Genomic DNA, 16206 nt, shown 5'->3' on the forward strand with positions numbered 1-16206 from the left:
AGAAATTTTTTGAATACTAGGGAAATAAAATTGATAGGGAAATGGTAAGAAAGTGAGATAAAGTGAGATAGATAGGAAAATGTAAAAAAAAGTTGTTTGGTGGGGAAAAATTTTACTGGGAAAATTATGTAACTTTTAGGAAATGTATGTTTGGTTGGAGGTAAGATATAGATGGGAAAATAATATGAAATGACAAAAATAACCCTGACTTTAAATGTTTTGTCTCGCTTGCAAGGGTACAACAGAGTTGTCAAATCAGGGGCACGCTCGTCTTTCTCATTGTCTGCTTAAGTGAGAATTTGTCTTGCTTTTTGCCAATACCACATACGCGGAGGAGTTTCTTGGGTGGCTTTTTTAGCACAAAATGCTATGCATCAACGAAGACCATGCATCTACTTTAGATGGCTAAATCAGGAAGGACTCTAAACCAAACGAGCGTTTCTTAGTTTCCCACTTGTGATATGTCTATCATTCTCAACATTAACCCCAAACCAAACACCCCCTTAATAAGCCAACTCTTTATACTTGATATTACCTCCACGTTGTTTCCAATAAGGAGCAAATCATCTTCATAAAGTATTAGAAAAGCTAATGCTTCCCCTAGGATCCTTTATATACAAATACACACCATTCATCAAGGTTAAATCTAAAATTTTGATAACCTGATAAAAACTAATTTTTCATGACTTGGATGCTTGCTTAAGTCTATAAAATGGACTTTTACACTTGCATATTGTGTGTTCCTTCCTATTATCTATAAATCCTTTTTGGTTGTTACATGTATATATCCTCTTCTAAATTTTCATTCAGAAAGGTTAATCTGATATCCATCTCCACAAAAAAAATCTCATGATTGAGACTTGTGGCAATAACTAAGAGAATCTGGATAGACACAAGCATGGCGTCTGGCAAAAATTTGCCTCCAAACTAGTTTTGAAGGTTTTCACCTTCCTGTCTATCCTCTCTTTGCCTTCTAGGTCCACATACACCTAATAGGTCTTACACTCTTTGGTTCCTTGACTAGGGACCGAACATAGTTGAAATACAAGTATTCCACCCAATGGTTCATAACTTTGAGCAACATTTTGATCAACAATATCTTCTAATGCATTATCGTAACTTGTGGGATCAATGTCACTCAACAAAAGGTAACTCGAGGGTTAACAAAGTTCTCTCCCACTACGAATGTAACGTTATAGACCTTGTGTATCTACAGCTAGATCCAAATTTTGGTTCAGGTGGAGGATATTCAATTTCTTAATGATCCACATATTATGTGTTGACAAATCCTTGATATTGTTCTTCTACATGTGGTACTAATATTTCTACTAATTTCTCTTATATATTGTCATGTTGAATTTTCAATTAGTGTTCTCGTGTTTGTTCATCCAGAGGTATATATTTTCCCCTCTTTGAACAATCAAGGGAATAGAGGATGGAGCTTATAGAGATTTTGAAAATTCTTGATTTGAGATAAGTCTCATCAAGAATAACCTTACACATGAGCTTATAATTTTTCATATAGTCCTCTAAGAAAGTCACATGAATGCTCTCTAAAACCATCTTATCCTCTGGATTAAATAAGATCTAATCTTTGGTTCTCTTAGGGTAGCCAAAAGATATGTACACTTCCGTACAAGATTTTATCTTATTTGACCGCTATTATAGAACATGTGCCAGAGCATCTTATTTAAAATTAATGAATAAGAAGATTTGAATCTGTAGAGGCTGCTTATCTTTCTTGGAGCACAAACTCCACATGTGAATTTCCTCATGTTAGGAATATTAATCCGAGAAGGAACTACACTTTGACGGTTTGATGGTACACAGTTGTTAGAGTGAAATATTGCATCCTATTCGTTTCCCACGACACACGTAAATTTTCATTCTTAAGTTGGAGGAAAATGTGTCCTTCTCAATTTCCATTTTGTTGAAACTAGGAGACTAAAGAGGACCTCTTCGGGTATCATTTCTATTTAAACAATGATTATTCTTCGGTCATTTCTATGTAGGCACGAACTGATGGCATGAAAAAAATCTAAAACATATGAAAAATACAAGGCCTCTGAATTCAAATGCTCTCTTCCTCTTTCACGTCAGTTGTGGGCTAAATCTTTATAATATTGTTTTTCAGCTTTATTACCTTTTGATTAGTGGAATTTATCTCTATTCTGTTTTGGTGTTGTTAAAATTTAATGACAGAATCTGAAAATTTTATGAAAAGAGACGAATAAGAACTATAATATAGCAGTGGATTCATTCTAAATCAAATTTGATGAACTCTCAAAGTTTTCATCATATATGAATAATAATAAAAAAGAATAATAGTAAACTTATGTTATGCTATACTTTTTTTTTAAGTCTGAATGTAATTTAAGATAAATGTTTGATGAATCTGAGGGGGTTAATTGCATATCTGAACCCTTCCTTAGCTCCACAACTGATAAAATTGATGAGATAATTCAATAGTTGAGAGGATATATGAATCACACTAATATAAGTGAAGGAATATTGCAACTTAATTTTTTAGGGTGTAAATTATATATAAAGTAATGTTGGAACTATTATTTTATTTTTTTAGATATAGGATATTATGTCTATCTTTTTTTATAATTACTTTTTTTTATAAACTTATAATTACTTTAAATACCCTTCTCTAATATCATTAGATCATAATTTCAACTAACTTTCATATTTTCTCTCTCTAATTGAGATTTTGATCTAAGGATATTGAAAAGGAATATGTAGGGTAAGCATTAAAAAAGTAGGCATAATATCCTATTCATTTTCTTTTTCATATCTACTCTATATACTCCTCTCAAATACTATTAGATTATAATCTCAATTAATCTTCATATTTTATTTCTCCCTTTAAGATTGTGATCTAACAGTGTTGGAAAGTAGAAGATAGAATAGATATGAAAAAAATAGACAAAATATCATATCCCTAAAAGAAAACATTTGAAATATATTAAAAGCAAAGTAAACCTTGATTGGAAATAATCTACTCCCAAAGCAAAGTAGACCTTTGTTGAAAATAAGGAGGTATCCAAGGACTTCCATGATATAGATCGCGGTCTTTTTACTTGTGAATCACTTTTGGAAAATGAATCCATGACGTTTAGTTTTTTTTAGCTTTAGTTGATATATTTTTATTTTTATTATAAAAATATCATATTATTATTTTTTTTTTTTGGTTTCCCAAAGTATTCTCCAACCGACAGCCGAAGAATAATCCTTTCGCGGTGAGAGATCACATTAAGTGGGTAAACCTCTCCCAACAAAGCCTTTTCCATACGCACGACCAAGGATCGAACCCCTGTCAACATGCTTAAGGAACCCAGATATCTACTAAGGGCTTTATTGGTAATTATTTTATATTTTTAATATGTTGAAAAAGAATAATAATTTTGTTTCTTATATTCATTATTTTATTTACAAATTGTTAAAAATAAATAATAAAATTGTTAATAAATAAAGATATGAAAAATGAATCGGTGACGTTTAGTTTTTTTTTAGCTTGAGTTGATATATTTTTATTTATATTATAAAAATATCATATTATTTTATATTTTTAATATGTTGAAAGAATAATAATTTTTTTTCTTATATTCATTATTTTATTTACAAATTGTTAAAAATAAAAAATAAAAATGTTAATTAATAAAGATATATATATATATATATATATATATAGAGGCAGGATCCTTTGACACCAGTGTCAAACTTAAAGTTTGACACCTCATCTTAGAACCGTTAGATAAAAAAAATCGATGGTGTCATATGCTTATAAATCAGAGTCGTTGATCTTTTTTGATCTAACGGCTCTTACATGAGGTGTCAAATTTTAAATTTAACACCGGTGTCAAAGGATCTTGCATCATATATATATATATATATATATAGGGGTGTTCATCAACCGATCCAAACCGATTCAAACCGCGGTGACCGAACCGAATAAATCGAAAATCAAAATATTGAAAACCGAAAAAAAAATCGCAAATTTTAATTGGATTGGATCAGTTTTGGGATTGGTTGATGAAAATCGATCCAATCCAAACAAATCCAATATATTAATTCCCCTCGACATACTTGGATCTTTCCCCAATCTTAGCCCAAAATTTTCTAAACCCAAGACCCATTAATCCATCAACTAAAGAAAAAATCCAGTCACATCTCATCAACAAAATTTCATCTATGAGCTTCATATCTCATTGTCCAATATATATATATATATATATATATATATATATATATATATATATATATATTATTGTTTATTTAGGCTTTTGTATTTCAAAAAAAAAAAAACTACAAAGCAAATATATATAAAAGATCTTATTTGCACAATAATCATGAAACAAATTTTAGGATTTTCAAAAAATCAAAAACCGATCTAATCCAAACCAAAATTTTTTGGATTGGATCGGATTTGAAAAAAATCCAAACCGAAGGGATTAGATCGGATGATTTTTGCTTCCAAAATCGATCCAATCCAAACCGCGAATACTCCTATATATTTATATCTTTATTTATTTATTAACTAAGTAAGTTTACTTTGTTCACTTTGTTAGTCACTAAATTACATTTATATTTGTAGCTTGATCAACACTTTTTGATCCAATGCTAATATTGCAATAATCTATCTCCTAATCAAGTGCTTGATGATGAGTTTCTTTTCTTACTTTTTGGATTGATCAGTATTTAACTGGATTGGTACTCATACTGTGGGAGATTATGATAGCTGCAAGACAAAGGCAAGTGCATTTGGAAGAAATCTTACCGAGGCCGAAGTCATTGTTAACATTTTGCACAGTGGCCCCCGCTGCTTCATCTGCACAGTGGGTGAGCACTGCTTAAGAGGTATGAAGTTTAGCATCAACATTGAGTCAGGTATTGCTGCTCCTCCAGTTGCTCCACCACGTGACTCCTCTGCCCCTACACTGCCCTTCGGAGCCTTACCTGTGATTCTATCCACCATAGTTAGCATATATCGTTGCCCACATCTAATTGGACAACCTAGAATTTTGTAGAGCTATAGCTGTGATTCATTGTAAATTTGGAGCTTTGATTCATTATAGTTTGTAATGTTCTTTCAAGCATGCATTGTTCATTTGTACTATAATTCATATAAAATTGTTTGGCAAGTTAATTTCAATATAATGCTTAATTGCAATTTGTAAATCATGGTTCTACTAAAAAGAGTTGGGGTTAGATGTTAAAAATGTGCACTTATACATGCTCTTCTAGTTTTGAATTTGTTTCCGACAAAATAAATAAAAAAAAGTGAGAATTTGGTTTTATTGAAAAAGTCTGAGCTCAAATAAAATTATGACTTTAACGAGAAAGTATGACCGCTTGCACAAGTGTCTTTTCGGATAAATTTTTTAATCTGATAATTTATTTATCACAACAGCAACTTAAATACATACCACTAAAAGAGGAGAATATATAACTGGTCCTATCCACTATATAGACTTTAATCATCAACTAACAATTGACAGAATAGAGTGTACACCAGAATAACATTGGAGAAAGCGGCTGTTTGAGATTTTTTTTGGGATTTCAAATGTAGTCACCACAAGGCCTTATTACTGTAATATCACATGCTTTTACGTTTCTTTGTTGCATAGAAGCAAACTTAGCATCTGAGTCTAATAGTACTATCTGCCCACCATTTGAGTGATGGTTGCTTCATTGACTGAAATACTTTGTAGGGGTTGAAACTCATTTACTTCTTCCTCATCTCTCACTTTTGAAAATGCAAGCTTTTTGGAGATGGCTAGAGAGTTATTATGATTTCTCAACATTGAATAAACTTCAAGCATGGAAGGCCTATCATTTGCATGTTCTTGGACGCATAATAAAGCAATTTGCATGCATCTCATTAGTTTGCACGGTGAAGATGTATCATCAAGTGCAAGATCCACGAACTCCATACCCTTTCCTTCTTTCCATAACTCATAAGCCTGCACCCATTAAACATCAAACATCAATGAATTGATATAAAGATGTTCAAAAATATGAACAAAATAAAGGAACATAAAAATATATCCAATTTTTTCCACCTAAGGTTGTAGAAATTACTTACATATTCCAAGAGCTTTAAATCTTCGTTCTCTCCATAAAAGCCAGCTATCTTCTTGCCACTTATAATTTGTAGAAGGAGGATTCCAAAACTGTATACATCAGATTTAGTGGAATACACACCTTCCTTAATGTATTCAGGAGGAACATAACCACTGCATCATAACAAATTATGGGAACACCAAAGTAAGTAGTTAAAAATATAATTATTGAAAGCTCAAATTGTGGAGTCTTATGATCATCAAAATACTCACTATGTTCCCACAATGTTGCTAGTGTTTGCTTCTTGTTCATCTTTAGTGAATATTCTTGCCATCCCAAAGTCTGAAATTTTTGGCTTCATCTCAGAGTCTAATAGAATATTGCTAGCTTTTATGTCTCGATGAATTATGGTGAATCTTGAATATTCTTGAAGATAAAGAAGACCCTGCGTAACTCCTTCAATGATGCCAACACGCTTATTCCAATCTAACATATGCCGTCTAATAGGGTCTGTGTAGAATTGATGTATGACAAAAGTAATGTGATTATTAAAAAATATATATATCAAGAGATTCAAATTTGATTTTATGTTCTTCTCAAATTGGTGATTTTTCTCATCAAATTTTGCCCCTTCCATTATTTTTGCAACATGCAAAACATATAGTAAATCATGTAATTTTGATAAAAATGATACAAAATGGTTATATCTAATAGAATGCAGGCGTGAGCACTTGTGTTAATTTTCTTTATCCCTCCTTTTAACAAACATTATCAAATGAATTCCATCATTTAAGACCTTAACTTAAAAAGTGTGATGCATATTTATATTCAAGTATATATAGGGTTTAAGGTTGCAAAGGTATCAAACCAAAGAGGTAGAAGTCCAGGCTTTTATTTTCCATGTATTCGTACACCAGCATCTGCTCTTCTCTTTCAATGCAGAAACCCAACAACCGTACAAGATTCACATGTTGTAACCTTGCAGTAACTGTTACCTCATTTTTGAATTCCTCAAAACCTTGTGTAGAAGCTTTTGATAATTTTTTTACGGCTATTTCTTGACCATCAGGTAGGATGCCCTGGAGGAACGAACACTTATGGTTAGAATCTTGACTATGCTAATTTGTCATTGCAAGAGTGACAACATTCCACAGGAATATGATTTTATAAAATTGATATAGACATTAGAAATAATTTTGGGATGAAGGGGTGTCAACAATATAGTGAGATAGCACTAAATTCGATGGAAAATGTTATATTTATAATTTTTTTCCTTATCACCTCTTACAACCAATCTTCTTCTTGTTGAATCAAAACCAAATTAACGGTTACAAAATGACATCAAGTGAGAGCTATTGATTTAATTTTGATCCAACGATAACAAGATTGGTTCTAAAAGACTAAGAGGTGGCAAGAAAAAAATAATAATAAATATAATGTATCCTATATTTGAATAATTGTTATCAGAAATATTTAGGCTTAGGCAATTTCCAGAAGAGCGAAGAATACACAAACTAGTTTGTAATAATTTTATTTAGTTATAAATAATGAGAACAAAAAGGACTAAATACTTGACCACTTCAACCAATAGAAAAGACTACGGTTGAAAATATGCCAAAATCACTAGTTGTTGAAGTAAAGGCACTTGAATGGTTCTCTTATTAAGATTTTACCTTGTAAACAGGACCATAACCACCATGTCCGAGCTTATTTTCATATGAAAATTTATCTGTAGCCGCTTCAATGTCAGAAAATCTATAGACATGTAAATCAGGAGCATCCCCATGAAAAGGTCCTGCAGCTTCTTTATTCAATGTAAGCGGAGATTGTTTAGCAGCATTAACCGTCCCTATATATAGAATTTAAGGATGTTAAATAGATGCAAGTCAATTTCTTCATGGATGGACATTTTCACTCTTTAGTCATATCAACTCGAAAATCGAAAATAACTGTACCGGTTGGTTTGAATATTCTCTTCCTTAGATAGAAGATAATGACACCTAAAATGAGAATAACTATAGCAGTTATACTCAAAATGATCGCTAATAATTTCCACCCGTCCTTTTTGTCTTCGCCAACCTCTTCAGCTGAGAATGCAACGGTAAATATGAGTTAGATGGAGCTGTTCAAATTATATATATATATATATGTCATATTGCACAGGGCTTAAAATATTTTATTTATGTCCGCACACAAAGTGTTGGGAGTTTGGGGGCAATGGCCTCGAAATTTAATTTTTAAAGAAAATTTTAAATGCATTAAAAAAACAAAAAGGAATGTGCACTCTTTCTCATCACTATTTACCATGCAGTGTTCCTCTTTTACTTGACAAAGAAGGACAAGGTATTTATCTTATAACCCCACATTCATAATATATTTTTTTAACTTTTTTTACTAAAATTAATACTTTTTTAAATTATATTAATAACAAATGCTAAAACGGTCCTAGACTTTTGTTTACAATAAAAAACCCAACTGTAACATAATTTTTTTCTTCAAAAATTTGTGACCGCAGTTGCAGTCACTTGCAATAGTATAAGTACGCCACTGATAGTGCAAATGCTGTCTACTAGAGAACATATATTCTCCCATGGCTAAAATTTAACTCTACACGATCATTCTACAATCTGCATTAAAGATTAGCTCCTTAAACATATGACAAAACAGTGACAAAGTGATTATGGTCATTTACTATGCTCATGTGGTTAAGTTTATGCGTGCATGGTAAGTTTTTTAGCAATATTTTTGGCTGACTACTATTAACATTTTACCTCATTCTTGGTATAAATTAAATGAGAAAAGTTCTTCCAATCCCCCATCTGCAAACAAAATAATATAATTTTCTAATTTTATTCTTTGAACTATATTAACTAATAACTATACCAATAAACCTTACCATGAAAACAATATTATTTATTTTTTGATGTATGAATAACTAATAATTAAATAAGGAAAATAGAATAAAAATAAGCTAATTAATATAAAGGTTTAGGATAGGAGATAGACAGAGGGTGATGATCGATTATGTCACTTTTCTGTTAGTAGCGTAGCAAAAATTAAATTATATAATTGATCTAGCTGAAAAAACAAATCATAAGATTTTATAGTTCATGGTAATTGTTTGCAAACAATCTAAAGCCCTTCAATAATCAAATTAAATTTTGCAAAAGCATTAATTACCAAGAGGGGTAGTCAATTTTATTTTCCAGACACTAGTTTTTGCAATATCTAAACTCAGGGAAACGAGATCAAAATTCTCATCAGCTAGACTAGATATGATTTCTCTTCGAAGATTGTCATCAATTGTTTGATGATACAGCACAAAACTAATTTAAGAACATTGCAATAGAGAATTCAGATGTTGACTAGTATTGATTAATTAATTAGAACACATGTTCGAGATTCTTGGCATGCAGAAGGAGAAGCAATATTTGAATTGGATTTGATATTTGTCGGATCTCTGACCAGTATTCTTGAAGGGGCATGAAACCAGTTTTAGTTCCATTTTCTTGAAACCAACAAGGCAGTCCATGAAACAAAAAAATAAAAGCACATTATCTAAAGCTATGTATCAGGTAATTAGAACTAGAGCTGTAAATGGGTTGGGTTAGGTCGGTCTACAGGGACTTATAATCTAACTTATATTAGATCAGACTTAGCCTATTACAAATAGTAAAATAGAACAAGTCTAGACTTTTAAATAAACCTATTTATAGGTCATAGGTTTTTTTTGTACATATCGAGTCTCTAAGTCTACGGGCGGATCTATATTATATTATTAATTTTAAATAAAATAAATAAAATTATTATTTTAATAACTTTGAATAATAAAATAATATTATTTTTTTAATTGTTGAATGTTTAATAGGCTTAAACAAGCTAACAAATTTAGGCCAAAGCTTTTATTTTTTAAATATATGTCAGGCCGTAATTGTAATTTGGAGTCTACACATACTAACAGGCCAGGTTAAACTCAATATTTTTTACACAGACCTGATCTATTTAAATCAAAACTTAACCTATTTACACCTTGACTAAATTTTACAAGTCATAAACCAATGTTAATTAGTTCTCTCTCTCTCTTGCCATATATAATTTTAGTTCTATAACTAGTAGAGTACGATCGATTCCCCAAAAAGAAGAAGAAAAAATGGCCCCAAAAAAAAAGGGAATTTCAACAACATAGAAGAGTGACCAAAGTTAATTTACCTGCTGCGGTTGTAAGTGTCCATTTGTCGTCATCATGGGAAACTTGCCATACATGGTAACCAAGTAGCTTCTTTTCCCTGGCATATGATACCTTCTTTCGGACAACCTCAACGTCGTCAAAGCCTATCCAAGTTGATCCAAATGAACAGTAGTTTGTTACGTAAGTGTCATTATACATTACTGCAGCCCCATTTTTCTGAATATCATTTTTTATGTCCTTATAGCTTTTAGATCCATCATGATCATCAAATGCTGGACCTGTTGCTGGTGCTCCTATTGAGTTGTTATTGGGGTTTTGAAGTTCCCAACCATATCCATAGAAAGGCAAACCCAAAAGCAACTTGCTAGGTGATAAACCCTTCCTAATCCATGCCGTGATATAATAGTCAGTGTTGATATCACTTGCAGGGTCATATAAAGCTGAAGGTGCACCAGTGAAGTTTTGTTTCCAGGGTGTGTGATAATCATATGCATTAACATGTATCCAATTCAAGTTACTTTTGATTGACTCAAGTGGGTACAAATCAGGTGAAGCTCGAACAACTGCAGTCAAGATCAATTCTTGAAGTGTGGAGTTTGTTTCTGCTTCAGATTTTGCAGCAGCTCTCCATTCTTGGAAAAGTTGTCCCAAATTGTCAGCATCAGAACTTGTCTCAATGGAAGTCCAGTACAAGTCCAGGCCCTGAAATCCATAAAGCCTAGCCATTCTTATTGAAGATTGAATGAAGGGTTTCCTTGAAGAAACATTGGTAATCATGGATTGGATGGAAGTCCGGTTTTGGTAACCCCCAATGGAGAGAAGTGTAGTGATGGATGGGTTCTTGAGTTTGAGAGTGCTTGTGAAAGTAGAAAAGTGTTGCTCATTTGTTGAGGAGACAGAGAGCTCAAAGGTGGAAGTGTTCACCTCAGCAAAAGTGCATATCAGGTGAGTATAGAGGGCAGAGTTTATCTCTGATATGGGAATTCCGTCACTGCTATAGTACCAGTAACCAATTTTGAACCATGATTGAGCTTCTGAGGGTTGGAACTTCAGAGTGCAAAGGAAAACTTGAAAGGATAGGACAAGTGCAATTCTGGAAAACATTACACCAAGTTTTTTCAGAGCTTCAGATACCTTTCCTCAGAGATATTCTTATCTTATTGCATACACACACTCATAACTGGTGGACTCAAAATGTAGTTAAGGACTAACACCAAATCTCTTTCAATGGTTTAAGAAGACTAATCTTTCTTTCTTTTTTGGAAGTTTTAGAAGACGAAGAAGAAGACTATTCTTTAGTCTTTGAGATGGGGATAAAGAAAAATGAAACGTGGTCCATATCTATACTTTAGTTGTTGATTATAAAAAGAAAACATTAGTTTCGTTTTTTCTTTCTTTCATGTAGGCATTTATATATCTTTTATAGTAAATGTGAAATTTGGGGTTCAATTCTACCATTGTTCGAAATGAAAGGATGTTGAAATCCGGCAATAAAAACACAGTTAGAAGTAAAATAATAAAAACGAATTTTGATTTTCTCGTAATAAAAAGCGATTATGTTATTTGATCACAGTCACTCGTTTAAAAATCATATATTTTTCTCTCTCTTACATCATTATCAATGAGTGGAAATAAGTAGTTGTGATCAAATAAAAATGATCACTTTTTCACATGAGAGGATCCAAATCCAATAAAAATTAGGTACAAATTACAAAAAGGAAAAATATCATTACACAACACATTTAGACAACTAACCAAAAATAAGGAAAATATAAATAAAAGAGATATTAAAATGACATATATAAATTAAATATTAAGAAATGTTATACTTACAACATATTTTTGTTTACAACCATATCTTGATCATTGATTTTCGCAATCAACGGTTATTATTTTTGACAAATCAAATTCATTAATTAATTATTAATTCTCAATAAATGATAATCGTTGATTGACGAAAATCAATGATCAAAATATGGTTATAAACAAAAATAAATTGTAAATATAACATTACTACTCTTAAATATTAACGTTAAACTTATAATTTAAGTTGTGACAATAATTTTATGTCACTAGATGTATTGGAATAAGTCAATGCACCAACCAACTGCGGCTTGAAGTAGTGGTTGTACTTGTACCTAAATGAACTGGTGTGATGTGAAGTTCGATGTTCAATACCAAGGATTTACTTGTCTTTGACAATTCACCCAACAAATTCAATAAAATCACGCACTCAAGAGGTGCTTAATTGTTAGGTAAGAGATACATAACATATATGTGCGCAATTCTTGTTGGGCATTTTAAGAGATGCGTAACATATATGTGCGCGACTTCGTCAACTGATTCTATTCAGCAGCAGCAAACAGTGTATTTTTGAAAAAATAGTAATCAAAGCAACCTGCAAAACCTTCTGGGACTCATTGATAGTAATAATGCAGTTTTTGAAGACACGCATTAAACAGTGTATGTTTGATGAATTTGAGGGGGTTAATTCCGTATATGAACCCTTCCTTAGCTCCACAACTGATAAAATTGATTACATAATTCAATAATTGAGAGGATACATGAATCACAACAGTAATATAAGTGAAGGAATAGTGCAACTTAATTTTTTAGGATGTAAATTATATATAAAGTAATTTTATTATTTTAGAGATATAATATTATGTCTATCGTTTTTTATAATTACTTTACATACTCCTCTCTAATACTATTAAACCATAATTTTAACTATATAATTTTCATATTTTCTCTCTCCAATTGAAATTGTGATCTAAGGATGTTGGAGAAGAATATATAGAGTAAGCATTAAAAAAATGGGCATAATATCCTATTCATTTTTTGAGAAAGAATATTATGTCTATTTTTTTCCATATCTACTCTATATACTCCTCTCAAATACTATTGGATCATAATCTAAACTAATTTTCATATTTTATTTCTCCCCTTAATATTGTGATTTAACAGCGTTGAAGAGTAGTAGATAGAATAAATTTGGAAAAAATAGACATAATATCATATCCCTAAAAGAAAATATTTTGAAATATATATATTAAAAGCAAAGTAAACCTTGATTGCAAATAATCTACTCCCAAAGCAAAGTAGACCTTTGTTGAAAATAAGGAGGTATCCAAGGTCTTCCATGATATAGATCGCGGTCTTCTTACTTGTAAATCACTCTTGAAAAACGAATTCATATAGTTTATTTTTTATTTAGCTTTAGTTGATATATTTTTATTTACATTATAAAAATATCATATTATTTTATATTTTTAATATGTTGAAAGAATAATAATAAAAAAATTATATTCATTATTTTATTCATTACACCAAGTTTTTTCAGAGCTTCAGATATCAGAGATATTCTTATCTTATTGCATACACACACTGATAACTGGTGGACCCAAAATGCAGTTACGTATACTTTAATTAAATGGTTATGAAAATTCAAGACAGTTCCCCGTTTGTCTCTTTCATAGAGTCGCGCGTTAACGACTAACAAATCTCTTTCAATGGTTTAAGAAGATTATTCTTTCTTTCTTTTTTGGAAGTTTAAGAAGACGAAGACTATTCTTTAGTCTTTAAGATGGGGATAAAGAAAAATGAAACCTGGTCCATATCTATAATTTAGTTCTTGATTATAAGAAAAAACATTAGTTTGGTACTATTAATTATTATTTTTTAATGTAGGATTTTATGTATCTTTTATAGTAAGTGTGAAATTTCGGGTTCATGTTATCAAAAAATAAAAATATAAATTCGGGTTCAATTCTACAATTGTTCGAAATGAAAGGATGTTGAAATCTGGCAATCAAAAACACACAGTCAGAAGTAAAATAATAAAAATAGAGAGTACAATTACAAAAAGGGGCAATATTATTACACAACACATTTAGACAACTAACCAAAAATACGAAAAATAAAAATAAAGAGATATTAAAATGACATATAAATTAAATATTAACGTTAAACTTATAATTTAAGTTGTGCCAATAATGTTATGTTACTAGGGGGAGTTTGGTACAAAGAATTTTTTAGATTCCCACAAAAGTGACATTCGAAATTCTATTTATTCACATTTGATACAATGATTGTGAAAATTTTCTCGAGGATCTGATTTTCCCAGGATTCTGATTTGTGAATACTTTTTAAGGAAAAATGTTATCCAATAATACCTCTAGGGATTCTTGAGAGATATGTTAGAGAATAATATAAATCATTAAAAAGGCTCTCACCCAACACCTTAAGATTTTAGGTTGAAATGATTTTCTACATAGTATCAGAGATTCAGTGACCACAAAGTTACGAGTTCGATCCTCATTGCCCCACTTTCGAGTGAAATTAAAATAAACACAAGATAAAAAAAATTTGGGTCTGTGCAATATCCACACTTCAAGCCGAAAGGTATCTTGTGTGATGAGGTGTGTTAAAGAATAATATAAACCATTAAAATTCTCTCACCCAACACCTTATGTTTTTTGGCTTGAAAAAGTTATTTACAAGGTGGAAGAATTTTTGCCTTCGCCACTAGCGCAGTGATGGTGTCACTAGCGTCAAATAATATTTTCTTCTTGCACCACTAGTGCGGAGATGACGCCACTAGCACCAATTCTTCAAGCAATATTTTCTTCCTGCGTCAATAACGCATTGATGGTACCACTAGTGTCAGCAGTGAAATTTTTAAAATCATTCCACATTCCCTGTAATATTTGATAATCAACCAAATATAGAATTAAGAAACTTGAGCCAATATTCTGGTAATATTTTGACCTACCAAACAATTTTTTGGTCACATTCCCGAAAAAGTTACTTTCCAACCATATTTTTGACAATTGTGATTCTTAACCATAAAAAAATTTCTTCTCTAAGAAATGCCTCGATGTATTGGATAAGTCAATGCGCCAACTACGACGTGAAGTAGCGGTTGTACCTGGATGATGTGGTGTGATGTGAAGTTCGATGGTCCATGCCAAGGATTTACTTGTCTTTGACATTTCACCCAATAAATTTAATAAAGTCACGCACTCAAGAAGTTCTTGTTTGGTCATTCCGTTGGGCATTGTAAGAGATACACAACACATATGTGTGTGATTCCTGTTGGGCATTGTAAAAGATGTGCAACATATATGTGTTGGACTTCGTCTATTAATTGTCTCACAATGAGAACTGAATCTATTCAGCAAAAAAAATGTATTGTTGAAAAAATAGAAATCAAAGCAACCTGCAAAACCTTCTGGGTTTATTAATATGCAGTTGTTGAAGACACACATTAAAGAGCTACGCGTTTATATGCAAGTCAAGTACAAATCCCCTGTCATCAGGTCACCAACTTCCTTGACCTTCCGGCACTGGGCAGGCGTCAGCCCCCATACATGGTCTTACGACTTTGCGGAGACCTGTGTTTTTGGTAAACAGTCGCCCGGGCCTGGTCGCTACGAAGTCACCTCAGACTCAACATAATTCAACAAAATTTTCTCCTGAATAAATTCTAGTTCTTGGTGTGAAACAATTAATAGATAGAGTCGCACACATATATATTGCGCGTCCTTTACGTTGCCCAACAGACATTGCGCACATATATGTTTTGTATCTCGTAGAATGCCCAATGGAATGACCAAACGTGTTTTTTTGAGTGCGCAACTTAATGCGCAGCACTTTGTGTGTTTTATTGCACTAGTATGGTAAATTGTTTCAGTTTTGAATTATAGCGGGGATACTTTTCAAAAATCACATTATTATTGTCAAAGACCCATCGCGTCTTGTGGTTCTTTCTTTGAATTCTTTCTCGTTAAAGAATTGGAATAAAGAGGTGATAGGAAATATTCAGCAGAAAAAAGATAGACTTCATCGCAAAATTAATGGAGCATAGAGAACAATTATGGAGCATGGCAAAATTCATCTCGAAGAGCTGGAGAAGAAACTCCAAAGTGAGCTTGATGTTATGGAAT

The 16206-nt window shown here is 31.8% G+C and overlaps 1 protein-coding gene across 1 annotated transcript; it reads right to left on the bottom strand.

Annotated features, from left to right (window-relative positions):
- Positions 1-5380: 5380 nt before the first annotated feature.
- Positions 5381-11545, bottom strand: LOC133317872 (putative cysteine-rich receptor-like protein kinase 12). Its single transcript, XM_061519754.1, has 7 exons — positions 10279-11545; positions 8025-8156; positions 7743-7918; positions 6938-7148; positions 6342-6579; positions 6092-6242; positions 5381-5969 (listed from the first exon to the last, which is right to left on the bottom strand). Exons 1-7 carry the CDS (start codon positions 11360-11362, stop codon positions 5664-5666), a joined length of 2298 nt encoding a protein of 765 aa, XP_061375738.1. The 5' UTR covers positions 11363-11545; the 3' UTR covers positions 5381-5663.
- Positions 11546-16206: the final 4661 nt, after the last annotated feature.

This window comes from Gastrolobium bilobum, unplaced genomic scaffold, assembly GCF_033153095.1.
Source record: "Gastrolobium bilobum isolate Gb01-03AN ecotype WA unplaced genomic scaffold, APGP_CSIRO_Gbil_v1 utg3966, whole genome shotgun sequence".
NCBI classification, from domain to species: Eukaryota; Viridiplantae; Streptophyta; class Magnoliopsida; order Fabales; family Fabaceae; genus Gastrolobium; species Gastrolobium bilobum.

Coding starts and splice junctions, on each gene's coding strand:
- LOC133317872 (XM_061519754.1), bottom strand. CDS start 11,362: ATGTTTTCCAGAATTGCACTTGTCCTATCCTTTCAAGTTTTCCTTTGC. Junction 7,149..7,742: donor GTTATGGTCCTGTTTACAAG/GTAAAATCTTAA, acceptor TCGTTCCTCCAG/GGCATCCTACCTGATGGTCA. Junction 6,243..6,341: donor AGCAACATTGTGGGAACATA/GTGAGTATTTTG, acceptor GTTATGATGCAG/TGGTTATGTTCCTCCTGAAT.